This window comes from Carettochelys insculpta, chromosome 8 (genome assembly GCF_033958435.1).
Source record: "Carettochelys insculpta isolate YL-2023 chromosome 8, ASM3395843v1, whole genome shotgun sequence".
Taxonomy (NCBI): Eukaryota; Metazoa; Chordata; order Testudines; family Carettochelyidae; genus Carettochelys; species Carettochelys insculpta.
Window position 1 is genome coordinate 22,451,769 of NC_134144.1, and position 13,809 is coordinate 22,465,577.

Sequence of the window (13,809 nt, forward strand, 5' to 3'; positions counted from 1 at the left end):
AGGGTCCTTTCGAAAAGGAGCCCCATCTGGACGAACCGCGTCAATTTCGAAGTGCCGCGGCCGCCCGCGTGCTAATGAGGCACTGAATATGTATTTCAGCGCTTCATTAGTAAACTTCAAAATGGCTATTTGCATTTGCATGGCCATTTCGAAGTTTTTGGCTAGTGTAGACGTAGCCAGCATGTGCAACTAGCTTAGCTATAAAACATCAAACCAGAAATGCATGGCATTTTTTGTCCATTTTTACAAAATACCTATAACATATATACTAGATGTCCCTAATCCACTTACCAAACATTAGCTACCATATTGGTAATTGGTCTGTTATATTTGTTTTCGAAAACATGAATTAAAGGCCTACACTATTACAGATGTGAAAGGCTGACAATAACTGTGTTCAGATAGTACAGTGACCATGTACAGTTAACTGGAATTAATTACATGGCATCCAGATTTATCTGTTATGTACATAGCAATGATTAGCATGTCTTACTTTCTTAACTGGTATTTAAAATTTTTACTGTACAATCATCATCCCATTGACCTGAAATTAAACACTGGCTTGAGTCAACTAATTTTAAAATACTGCTACTCAAAAATTATGCAAAAATTATATTATCTGCTAACAGAAAGAGGTATTTATAAGTTCTTTAAAGAACTGCTCCAGCTTAAAGTGAATACTCATTACATATTGCAAATGTCTGTCCAAGCATGAGAGCAAGAAATACATCAGTGTAATTTAATTCATATTTCATATGCAAGTGTGACTTTTTTACATTTGTACAGGAAATACTGCATCTAACCTGGAGTTTTACAGAAGCAAACTTCACAAGAGTTAATATGTTGAAAAATATATTTTTTGGCACATCAATAACATCTGAAATACTTGTTATGAATTAAAAATAAAGGATCATATAAGCATTTCAAACTTCTGATTTTGGCATCAGCACCTGCTGTCTAGCGGATCCAGACAAAATACTGTGCCTTCAAGAGTTAGTCCCATTTTGAACCCCTCCTGTAAAAGAACAAAACAAAACATAATTAATAAAAAGGTATTTTTTTAACAGACACAAACTCCAATCCTGCAAAATCTTGAATGCATGCTTATATTTAGGCATATAACTAGTCCTCACAGACTTCAGTGGCAGAATTTATGTGCGTCAAGTTAATCATATTTGTACTCTGTGGGAACAAATCCTGAGGCTGCAAGATTTCAGTGCTAGATATGCAGACTCTTTTGGCTTTGTGAAAAAATGCATACTGAATTTGAAACATCTATTGTTTAGTGAATCACGCATATTTTAAAAAAAAATTGTCCTATTCCAATATAAAGGCTGATTTTTAATACATTTCTTTTAATCAGAGTAGGTGCAGAAGAAAAAATGAACCATAATATACAAATATCCAAAAATACTATATAAAAAGTACAAATATAAAATATGTATCTAAAAACAAAATGAATACTATCATATGGTTAAAAAAAGAAAAAATAGTTTGTAGCTGTACTAAAGTGAAAAAAAATTCAGAAGAATGAATGAAATACAAAGGCATTTTTTTTATCTTCAATGTGTTTCCTAAACAGATACAATTTTTCAATACATTTACCACAAGTATTCTTACCAAAGCTACCTAAGCAACCTTATTATCTTTTACTCATTTCTGTGTGTTGAACCAGAAAGCTGTAACATTCCCTTTCACCTGGTTCCGCTACATTTAACAAACACTAAAGCTGCATCTACTCTATAGTGTTTCTCGACAAAACTCGGATTTTGTTGAGAAAACCAGCAGAGTAACTACACCTGAAATGGGTTCTGTCAAGAAACTTTTCTCAGGAGAGTTCTGTTGCTAATGTATGGAGCAGAATGCCTCTGTCTACAAAACTATCTTGTAGATGCTCTGAGGGGGACTTTTGTCAACAGAACGGTCCTCCATGGCATCTGCCATCTGTAACAGGAGACATCCTGTCCACCACAATCACAGCTTTATGCTCCATTCCTCCAGCCATCCTTAAAGGTACAAGAGCCCTGGAAACCATGTACCAGGAGGTAGCCAGGAGAGCAGCGCAGCCGGCATGTCTGTCTGCAGTCTGCTGCTGGCCAATCCCTGTGGCCACACCAGCCACGATAGCTTTCCAGACACCCTAGGACACCCCCGGACTCTGCACTAAGTGGGGAGAAGACCCTGAAGGCCCAACCCCAGACAGAAAGAGGCGGGTCCCCTCCTAGATCATGCCAGATATCCAGGACTTCTTGGGCTTATGGTCAGAGGAGATGGCGCTCCTCAACCCGGCAGTGAAAAGGCAAAATGGTCCGGGCTACAACCGGGTCAGCACAGCCCCAGGCTACAGCTGAGTCAGCAACACCCTGGTGGCCCAAGGCACCCTGCTTGGACCATGGAGCACGTCTTGGCAAAAATCAAAAACTCTGTAAGGGCTATACCTGGGACTAGGATGCTGCCGCCAGTTGGGGCCATGACGGGAAAGTTGCCCATACTATCAGGAGCTGCATGAGCTCCTCTGGGCAGAGAACACGCCCACCCACAAGCCCCCTGAACATGGTCAAGGAGGCCCCCTGAAACTGGAGTCTCCACCAGGAGGAGCAGTAGCTCAGGACCCAGGGCAAGGCAGAGGGTGACACCACCTCTGTCACCAGCAATGGAACCCAAGTGATTACCCTGGAATTGGGCCCCTCCTCCAGCCAGGGCACCTACAGGGCCTTCCCGGACCTATTTAAGGGACCCTCCAGTGAGTACCCCATGGGGCATACACTGCAGTGCATGGGGGATGGGCATGGGCACGGTGTGCAGTGAGCCCCACTGGGCTGGCTTGGGTGGGATCTGCTCTGGGTCTAGGACCTGCACATGTATGCAAGGTGCTGTGTTCCACCAGGTCCAACCATTCAGGGCACAGCTGTCAAACAGCTGCCAGCCCCATGGGAGGCCACAAGAGCCTCAGGCCCCTGGGGGAGGAGGGGCCTGCCTTTCCCTAACATGGCTGGGAGTGGGACAGCCACATGAGAAATGTTCCAACTCCAGACACACCACCAGGGACTGCAGCCCTTTGCTCATGGACATGCCTGTGGGAGACAGACAGCAACCACATGCATGAACAGTGCCACAAGCCACATGCATGCAGTGACCCCCACCCCCCCAGAGGACTGGGCTGTGCCCAGCCCACCCGCCACCAATGCAGGGACCCCAGCACGACCAGAGAACCCTCCTTGACTGGCAGGCCGGAGGGTAGGGGGATGCAGGGAACTGGTTGGTCCCCAGGGTGCTGTGGACCCTCCATGTGTCAAGGGTGGCCTGTGTTCTCGGGACATCCCTGTCCCCCAGGCTGAGGGTAGGGGCTGCTGCTCCTGGTGGGGAGGGGAGAGGGCCTCAGGGGCTCTGTGGTGGGAAGGAATCACCATCTCTCCTTCATGTCTCCCTCAGAGTTGCACAGTTGGATGGCTGACCCAACCCCACCACCCCACCAGGGCCAGCCAGCCCCTGGGAGGAGCTGGTGGTGGAGGGCTTGTCGCCAGGGTGAAGAGGACTGGGGGGGCCCTGGGTGGGTCACCAACATCATGATGTGGTGGCTGCAGGCTGACAGGGCATGGTGGGCAAGGGACTGGGAGTGGTAGGCACAGGATGTCCTGATCTAGCTGATGTCCCACCTAGATGTCATCAGCAGCATCAGGTGGGACCAGCTTGCCCAGCTGCCTGCGCCTGCCACCCCCACTCCCCCTACCAATCCCCCGCCCCCTGCTGCCACCAGACTTCCCCCAGCTGTCCTGGACCTTTTCTGGTGGATTCTATCATTGGCTGCCCCTCCTGCCCCCTGGACCACCCACTCCCTCTGCTGAGCTTGACACCCTGCGCCCCTGCTGAGCCTGACCTCACCACAGCCCCTACACACCCATAGTTCTCTGTGACCCCAGCCCCAACACCATCCCAACAGGGACCCTGAACCTGTGGCGGGAGGGACTCCAGTGGCCAACGCCCCTTGGGGTCCCACTCCCCCATGGGGGTCACAGCCCTCCCTGAATTGAGGTATGCCACCTCCCATCCCATGCCCCCACTTCCAAGTGCAGGTCCCCACCCTACCGTCCCAAGTCCCCCGATGTATACAGTTTGCTAACAGTTTACCCAGTACATAGCTTATATTGCAGTTGACCTTGCACACATTTCATTTTGTTTAACGTTTTTATTTTTGCCCCACCCCCATGTCCCTTGTTATTGTGGAGGAGTCAGGGGATGGGTGGAGGGAGAGGTCATGGTGGGGACGGTTGAGGCAGTGGGCCCAAGGCCCCTGCTTCTGGTGTCCTGGGGGATGGTGGTTATTGGGGTCTCTGGGAGAATCTCTCCCTCAGGACCTCCTGGATCTGCAGCCCATCTTGATGGGCTTGGTAGATGGGGGCTGTGCCCAGCTCTTCATAGTGCAACCAGTGGCCAGCCCATCTGGTGGGAGCAAGGCCTCCCCCCTTCCCCTCCACAAGGTTGTGGAGGGCACTGCTCTCCCCCACACCTTGGGGGACATATTTTCCCCCACGTCCAGGTGCGTCAGCAGACAATGAAAGCCTGCCTCGAGATGCCTGAAGGCACACTCCACCTAGTTACGCATCCGGCTGAGGCAGGCATTAAAGATTTCCTGGGTGGGGTCCAGGCGGCCAGGCTAGGGCCTCATCAGCCAGGGCATGAGGGGCTAAGTGGCATCCCCCACCGTACACAATTGCATGTTCAAGTTCCCGATGCCCACCTACTGGCAGGGGATGAAGGTGCCCACCTCCATCTTCTGGAACAGGCTAGAGTTGCATAACATCCTCCTGTCATGTGCCTGGCCCACCCACTAGAAGGACACATCTATGAAGTGTCCACGGTGGTTAACCAGGACCTGCATCATGATGGAGTGTTACCCCTTCCTGTTGACGAACTATGCTGCACTGTAGTCTGGGGCGTGGATGGGCATGTGGGTCCTGTTGATAGCCCTGAAACAGCTGGGGAACCCCAGGGCATTGTATCTTGCCATGACTACGTTGACTTCAGCCAGATGGATGAGACTCCATAGAAGGAGTTAGTTGATGGCCCTCACGACCTGCGAGGGGAGAAGGCAGAACATGCAGGTGAGGGACTGATCAGGTTGAGCCGTTGGCCCCTTGGAATTCCCTGTTCCCCTCCCACCCTTCCCCAAGCTCTTTGAGAGCTTCCCCCCAGTAAGGCTGCTCCTCAAGCAGCAGGACTGTGTACGGGTGGAATGGCACAGTCCCCCGGGGATGGAGCTCCCCCCACCTCCTGACCCCACTCCCTGAGAGTTCTCCTTCAGTGGGACCCCCGCTCCCCAAGCTAGGCCTGCAGCTTGAGAATACCTTATCTACATGAGGACGTCACCAACAGTGGACCTGTCCATGCCAAACTGTCTCCCCATGGAGTGGTAACTGTTTGGGGTGGCCAGCTTCCAGAAGCTGATGTTGACCCTCTTCCCCAGGGAGATGGTGGGCCATAAGTGGGTGTCCTGTCATCGGAGTGAGCCAGGCGCAGAGCTCCAGAAGGGTCTCATTCTGAAGACACCTCAGTTCATCCCAGTGCCCCACGACCTGCCAGTCCCACCAGTCGGCACAGGGGATGTATTGCAATCTCCTGATGACCCAAGGGGTGGGCACCAGTGATGTCCTGCAGCAGCGAGAAGGGTGTCCTCCTCATGGGAGGTGTTGGCCTTGCCCCTCTGGAGGAGGAGGGCCAGGATGAGATGGAGCAGGAGGTGCAGCAGCAGTGTGTGCAGCCAGTGCAAGCCTGAGAACTGCTCTGGCAGCATAACTCACTGGAAAGTTCAAACTCTCTCATAGAAAGCCTCAGAGTCCTGCAATAGCTTTGCTGTCCCTCCAGGAGGTAGGCGAGCCTCAGCATGGGCAGGGAATGCAGGTCAGTGGGGGGCCCTTTCAGGGCATGCAAGGCCGGGGCCCCAGGAAGGTCTTGGCATCCATGAGAGCTTGTCTTCCGGGTCATTGGGCCTGTTCTATTGACACAGGAGTTGAGGTATGTGGATGTGTCGACATAGTGAGCAGCTTTTAAGTAAAGATGCAATCTGTGGATAGGAGTTTTGTCAGATGATATCTTCCGATGGTGACTCTTGTCAACACATTGCTGCAGTGTAGACACAGCTTAACTGTGCAACTGCTGCACGACCTGCTACAAGGTCTGTGAGAGTGAAAGATCATTGTTCAGGATGGGTTGCAGATCACTGGTGATGCAGTGGAGAGGCCTTAGGTGGGGGCTGCATGTGATGGTCAGTGGTGTTCTCTTGTTTTCCTTGCGAGGCCTGTCTTGTAGCAGGTGGCTTCTGGGTATCCATCTGGCCCTATCAATCTGTTTCCTCACTTCCTTAGGTGGATATTGTAGTTTGACGAAATCTTGGTAAAGGTCTTGTAGATGTTTGTCTCTGTCTGATGGATCAGATCAAATAGGGTTGTATCTTAGTGCCTGGCTGTACACAATGCATCATGTAGTGTGCCCTGGATGGAAGCTGGAGGCATGCAGATAAGCATTGTGGTCCATGGGTTTTCGGTATAGGGTGGTATTTATGTGACTGTCGCTTATCTGCACAGTAGTGTCCAGGAAGTGAATCTCTTGTGTGGACTGGTCCAGGCTAAGGTTGATTGTGGGGTGGAAACTGTTGAAATCACAGTGGAACTCTTCAAGAGCCTCCTTCCCATGGGTCCAGATGATGAAGATGTCATCAAGGTAGCGCAGGTAGAGGAGAGGCGCTAGGGGACAAGAACTGAGAAAGTGTTCCAGGTCAGTGATAACAATGTTTGCATACTGTGGGGCCATGTGGGTGCCCATAGCAGTGCCACTGATTTGAAGGTATAATTTGTCCCCAGATGTGAAAGAGTTGTGGGTGAGGACACCACCCACCACCATTTGTGCCTTGGTCTCAACAGGGACAATGTTCCTAACAGCTTGGAGTCCATCTTCATGTGGGTATTGGTGTAAAGGGCCTCTACATCCATGGTGGCCAGTATGGTATTTTCAGCAAGGTCACCAATGGATTGTAGTTTCCTGAGGAAGTCAGTGGTATCTCGAAGAAAGGTGGGGGTGCTGGTAGCATCGGGTCTAAGTAGAGAGTCCACATATCCAGACAATCCCGTAGTGAAGGTGCCATTGCCTGAGATGATAGGGCATCCAGGATTTCCAGGTTTATGGAACTTGGGTAGCAGGTAGAATAAACCTGGTTTGGGTTCAAGGGGTGTGTCTGTGTAAATCTGCTCCTGTGTTTTTATAGGGACGGTCTTGAGCAGATGCTGTAGTTTCTTTGTGTATTCCTCAGTGGGATCCTCGGACAGAGGCCTGTAGAATGTGGTATTGGAGAGTTGCCTGGCAGCCTCTTTTTTGGTAGTCTGTCCTATTCATGATGACAACAGCGCTTTGCTTGTTGGCCTCTTGGATAACTATGTCAGAGTTGTTTCTGAGGCTGCTGATGGCATTGCGTTCTGCACGGCTGAGGTTATGGGGTAAGTGATGCCGCTTTTCCACAATTTCTGCCTGTGCACACTGGCAGAAGCATTCTATGTGTAGGTCCAGTTTGTCATTTCAATCATCAGGGAGAATCCATGAGGAATTCTTTTTCCTGTACTGTAGGTGGGAGGGTACCTGTGGGTCAGTGCGCTGTTCTGTCATGTTGGAAGTATTCCTTGAGTCGTAGATGGCAAAAGAAGGCTTCCAGATCACCACAGAACTGTATCAAGTTTGTGGGGGTGGTAAGGCAGAAAGAGAATCCCCGAGAAAGGGCAGATTCTTTTCACAGAATCACAGGGCTGGAAGGGACCTCAGGAGGTCATCTAGTCCAGCCCCCTGCTTCAAGCAGGATTAACCCCTACTAAGTCATTCCAGCCAGGACCTTGTCCAGCCAGGATTTAAAAACCTCAAGGGATGGAGAATCCACCACCTCTCTAGGCAACGCATTCCAATGCTTCACCACCCGCCTGGTGAAGTAGTTTTTCCTAATATCTAACCTACACCTTTCCCTCTTCAACTTCTGACCATCATTCCTTGTTCTGCCATCTGACACCACTGAGAACAGTTCCTCACCCTCCTTTTTAGAGCTCCCCTTCAGGAAGTTGAAGGCTGCTATTAAATCACCTCTAAGTCTTCTCTTCTGTAAACTAAGCAAGCCCAAATCCCTCAGCCTATCCTCAAAGGTCTTGTGCTCCAGACCCTTAATCATTCTTTTGCTAGGCTGTGTGTAGTTGGATAGATTGACAATATTGCTGGGTGAGTTAGGGGTACCACTATTGTAGCCCCATGTGGAAAGTAGGGGTTTAGATAGTTTAGACATCATTATCTATTTGGGCAAAAATATGTGGTGGGAGTCAACATTTTCTTAAAAGTAATAAGACGGTGGAACCAATGAGGAAATATCTAATATTTTATTCCAACTTGTGTGAGCTAAAAACACACGATGTTTGTTAGTGCCTATTTTAAAGAGTTCTTCACACGCTCATAGTATCTAATTATTTATTTACATATTTTATAACTATTTTACATTTTTAAAATTTTTCAGCAGATTTGCGAAGGAAGTACATTCTTTCCCCCTGGGCTCACATCTTGTCAGCCTTATTCACACAAGAAAGCCCTTTCTGTTGACATACTGGCTGGCACTGTGTGCTGGCGTGCAGATGGGGATGTTCATGCCATTCAAGGGGCCAAAGCAGTTCAGGAAGCCCAGTTCAGCGATGCCTGCAACAGTAGCATCCAGATCCCCCAGATGGATGACCCTGTGCAGCAGCATTGCGTTGATGGCTCAGACAACCTACATGGGTAGAGGGGGACATGCGCTCCCGTGAGGGTGTGGTGGAATGTCCGTGGCCTCTGCCCTGTGCCTTCTCCCTCCCAGTCCCCTGCCTGCCTGTTCCCTCCCAGACCCCTGCCTGCCTGCCCCCTCCCAACACCTCCCAACCCCCCCATGGCTGAGGGCTCCCCTTGCCCCAACCTCCCCATGTCCCCGGGGGCGTGTGACCTGAGCCCAGCTTACCTCCATCAGTATGGCCTCGATGCAGGCCTTGCCCATCCCAAACTGCTGCCACATGAAGGTGTCCTGGTGCCGGAGGGCAGGGACGAGTCAGTAGCAGATCTCCCTGAAAGTCTGCCTGGACATGTGGAAGTTCCTAAGACATCCTTTGTCATCTCATTCACCCAGCACTAGGCGCTCCCACCAGTTGGTGCTGCTGGGGTGGCTCCAGAGTCCCCATGGGGGCTGCTCAGCCACCCAAGTTGCTCGGGGGCAGCTGCAGTGATGGTGCAGAGCATGGTCAGGATGGTCTCCACGAAGAGGGTGTCCTCATCCAGGAGCTGTTGCTGGGACTCCAACCTGGAGCATGAATGGGCTCTGCTGGGCTGGGGACAGCTGGGCAGCACTCAGCTCATGCAAGGTGGAGGGTGTTCAAAATAAGCACAGAAGTTCAAAATAAGGTATCTCGAAATAATTTATGCAATTTGTATTGTGCAAATTGTGTAAATTATTTCAAGATATAAATGCAGTCTAAATGTAGCCATAGTGACCAGATCTACCAATATGAGCAGCAGAGGGTGGGTTATCAAATCAATCAGTGCAGTCTTCATCATATACTCAGGACTGTATCCACTTTGGAAATCTGAGAAATCTACATAATCAACAAGCTGTTGTAAGGACACAATTTTGTGATTCCAATAGATTTTCAACCATTTAGTGCGCAGCACTGCAGAGATGTAGCACTGTCTTCAGCTCAACTAAATGACCCCTGGTTGAACATTGTGGTTTTTAAGCTGGTTGATTAGTTTTTCATTGTTAATTTGACTGCACCCACTGGGCAGCACAGACCCAATGAGCCAATGGCAAATTAGATGTATTTGAGCAGATGATAATCTCTAGCTAAATGTAATTGACTTCAGAGGAAATAAAAGTGTCTCTCATGGCACTAAGAAGAGAAAGCTACAGGTTCTGAATTGGGTACAAGATTAACTAAAGTGAGACTTTAGAATGTACACCAGCTGCTGCTGCTATAATTTGTGAAATGGGAACCTTTCTATCAATTTACCATTCTCCAAGAAACTTTAAATCCAGGAGATTATAGAATTCTGGAAAGACTAATTTTATTTAAGTCTGAAGCATGGTAACAGAGTGATGAAAATCCTCTAGCAATGCACAAGGACTTAACCAAAGATGTATCTGAGCTATGCATATATTTGGATCCTGAACATTCCTAAAAGGTTGGGTTCAGGGTGACAGACATAATTATGAAATCCGAATCCAAATTTACGTTGGATTTCAAAAGATACCCAAAAGTTCAAAGAATTTAATTTGAGCCCATCTTCTTGTGGCAAAGCTGTGAGTAATAACAGGCAGCAGCCACTCAGACCTTTTCTTAAATCACTTGTTTCTCACTGATTTCTCATGCGTTCACTGGCCTAAACAGAACCTGCTATAAAGACATATTAACTGTGTACATGAGAAATCAGTTAGAAACTCCGCACTTCCCATCAGTGGATTTGAATTATCTTAAATAATCAGTTTTTCTAAGTTGTCATCTTGTCCTCTTTGCTAAATTCCATATAAATTGCCTCCCTGGCCCGTCAATTATTAACAGCATTATGTATTATTTTAGGGGTTCTCAAAAACCATTGCACTGTGACCCCTTTCTGACAACAAAGTTACAATACAAACCAGAGGAGGAGGAAGGTTAGGACCAGGCTCCATCACTCTGCGTAAGGAGGGTGCAGCCTGATCTCCCTGCCCTAAGTCAGGGTGGTGCTCAGGCTTGGGCTTCAGCCCTGGATCCCAGCAAGTCTAATATTGATCTTGGAGACCCCATTGAAACGGCGTCATGACCAACTCTGGGGTCACAACCCACAGTTTGAGCAGCTGGAGAACCACATTACTACTTGATCATATACAAACTAAAATTCAGAAAACGATGTTTACAAAGTGAATGAGAACCAACATACTGGCTGTGTATGCATGTTGACTGGACAGAATAAACAAGGACTTTGGTTTTGTCTCATATTCCCCATTGCTGCCATATTTCTCAGAACCTGGTATTTAGCTTCACTAGGTTTCTTGAAATGGCTTGTGTTTTTTTCTTCCTAATTCTTTTTGAATCTTCACTGATTCCTTAGATAGGCTTGTAGCCCAAAAGACCGTCCATGATTTTTCTAAGATTCATGAACTTCTTTATCATGCACTGTTTTGTATTTATTTCCATTTTAAAAATAAACCAGCAACTGACTGATCTTAACCAAGAACTAATTTATTATATATATCATATAATACAAAAACCAAATGTCAACAATTTTGCCACTGAAGTTCAAGTGTGAATTGAAAACCAAAAGTGCCACAGGTTTTTTTAACTTGCCATCCATTTCCATACACTAGAATACAAGGTATCTCATACTGAAGAAAAAACTCATGCAAGAGAAATTAACATAGTTAACTCCCTAGACAGAAACATTCTTCCAACAAACACATTCCAGATACATTTGAGGAAGAAATAGTTTGATTGATGATAAAGAAACATTTTCACTAGCAACAGCCCAATGATATAAATGCGGAAGTTAATGTATACCATTCCCATGTAAGTGATGGGGGGAAACCAACTATATTTGAGGATGAAATGAGCAAGGGGGAAAAGGTTTATAAACTAAGACTTGAAAGACAATGCTCCCATCCCAAAATAACCAATCAACTCATCCCTTCTGAAAACAGAAGTCCCCCCCCACATAATATTTGCATAACAATGGTCCTCAATTATAGAAATGCATACATGCAATAAAATATAAACCTTGGAAAATAAGGTAATTATATGTCTATTTTTAAGGTTTTAATTATTACAAGTTGATTAAATATTGATATTAAAATATGATATACCAACCATCGCTGACGCTGAACATCCAGGAAAGCACAAAAAGATGAAAGATGTTTTAGTTTATTTTTGAGTTAAACCTCTGATTTACTCTAACATTCTTCACGGGATAATATCTCATGCATTAAGCAACCCAATTCAATTCCATTTGTTGAAGAGATGACTTAAACAACGCTGTGGAAATACCACAGTACAATTGTCGTAGCTAGGTTTTCTAGATGCCAAATGTCCAAGTGCTATTTCTCATGTCCTATGAACTTTAGCTTTGAGCTTAATCTATGCAAATATTAGTACTACTGCTGGTCAGAAACTTGAACTGGCAATCTGAACTAAATTTCAAAATGAAAAAGTTGTTCCAAACAGGAATGATGAATGAAATTTCAAAATTTCCCATGAATGGGAATTTCAAGGTTTCATTTTAACCTTTTCTAAACATTTCCAAGTCCCCTGAGCTGCCTGATACTGGGGAGATCTCTGCCGCTGAAGAGATAGGCGGGTAAGCTGGCAGAAAACCAGGCAGCATGCCATTGGAAACTTGTGTGATTTCTCTTGGATTTTCATCAAAATCAGAAGTTATCATGGGTTATTTTTATTTCAGCTAATCATTTTCTGACACAAAAATGTCAGAAAATTCCCAGCCAGTTCTAATCAGTACAACTAAGCGTCAAATGGACTCCTTCAAAAGACACTGAGAATACTCAAGATTGCCTCAGAGAGTTGAATGCTCAACCCTGATTCAAGGTCAGTGTGATTTAGCCACAAAGATCAAAGTTCATTTTGTTTTCAATAGAAAAGAATAAATTCTTAACATACCATATATAGACCTCTATAGCTGTGTCTACACGTGCACGCTACTTCGAAGTAGCGGCACTAACTTCGAAATAGCGCCTGTCACGGCTACACGCATTGGGCACTATTTCGAAGTTAACTTCGACGTTAGGCGGCGAGACGTCGAAGTCGCTAACCTCATGAGGGGATCGGAATAGCGCCCTACTTCGACATTCAACGTCGAAGTAGGGACCGTGTAGACGATCTGCGTCCCGCAACGTCGAAATTGCCGGGTCCTCCATGGCGGCCAGCAGCTGGGGGGTTGAGAGATGCTCTCTCTCCAGCCACTGCGGGGCTCTATGGTCACCGTGGGCAGCAGCCCTTAGCCCAGGGCTTCTGGCTGCTGCTGCGGCAGCTGGGGATCCATGCTGCAGGCACAGGGTCTGCAACCAGTTGTAGGCTCTGTGTATCTTGTGTTGTTTAGTGCAACTGTGTCTGGGAGGGGCCCTTTAAGGGAGCGGCTTGCTGTTGAGTCCGCCCTGTGACCCTGTCTGCAGCTGTGCCTGGCACCCTTATTTCGATGTGTGCTACTTTGGCGTGTAGACGTACCCTCGCAGCGCCTATTTCGATGTGGTGCCGCGCAACGTCGAAGTTGAACATCGACGTTGCCAGCCCTGGAGGACGTGTAGACGTTATTCATCAAAATAGCCTATTTTGATGTTGCTACATCGAAATAAGCTATTTCGATGTTGGCTTCACGTGTAGACGTAGCCTATATGATGTATATTTTACCCTTAACAGCTAAGAGTCCAGGGGTTCATGAAAACCATTTGTTGAAACAATAAACAAGTAATTACCTGCATCTCATCTAGTTTGGACTGAATGTCTGGAGGGAAATCTCCTGCTCCACAGCTAAAAGGGTCAAATGGTTCTGCTCCGAAAAGATCTCTCTCTACAAGGAAAAGAAACATCAAGTCAAGAGTCAGTGACATAGAGAAGAAGTAGCACAGTGTGCGGTAAGAATCTCCGCCTTGCATGAGAATACAAGCAACAATATTTTCAGTCACCCATTACCAACAGTGATGTCTAAACATAAATTTGGAAGCTACTTCTGGTTCATCTTATTTTCTTCCCTTCTGAATAATGCTATCAAGCTGATGTTTTCAATTCT

The 13,809-nt window shown here is 47.1% G+C and overlaps 1 protein-coding gene across 2 annotated transcripts in view; it reads right to left on the bottom strand.

Annotated features, from left to right (window-relative positions):
- Positions 1-313: 313 nt before the first annotated feature.
- The window catches only part of GULP1 (GULP PTB domain containing engulfment adaptor 1), a 345,309-nt gene continuing 331,813 nt past the window's right edge, over positions 314-13,809 (bottom strand). For both annotated transcript variants that reach the window (XM_075000987.1, XM_075000986.1), the window contains 2 exons: positions 13,496-13,590; positions 314-1,015 (listed from right to left, as the gene is read on the bottom strand). In XM_075000987.1, the coding sequence (XP_074857088.1) occupies positions 944-1,015; positions 13,496-13,590 (167 nt within the window). In that variant the 3' untranslated portion in view covers positions 314-943. The remainder of the gene's footprint in view (positions 1,016-13,495; positions 13,591-13,809) is intronic.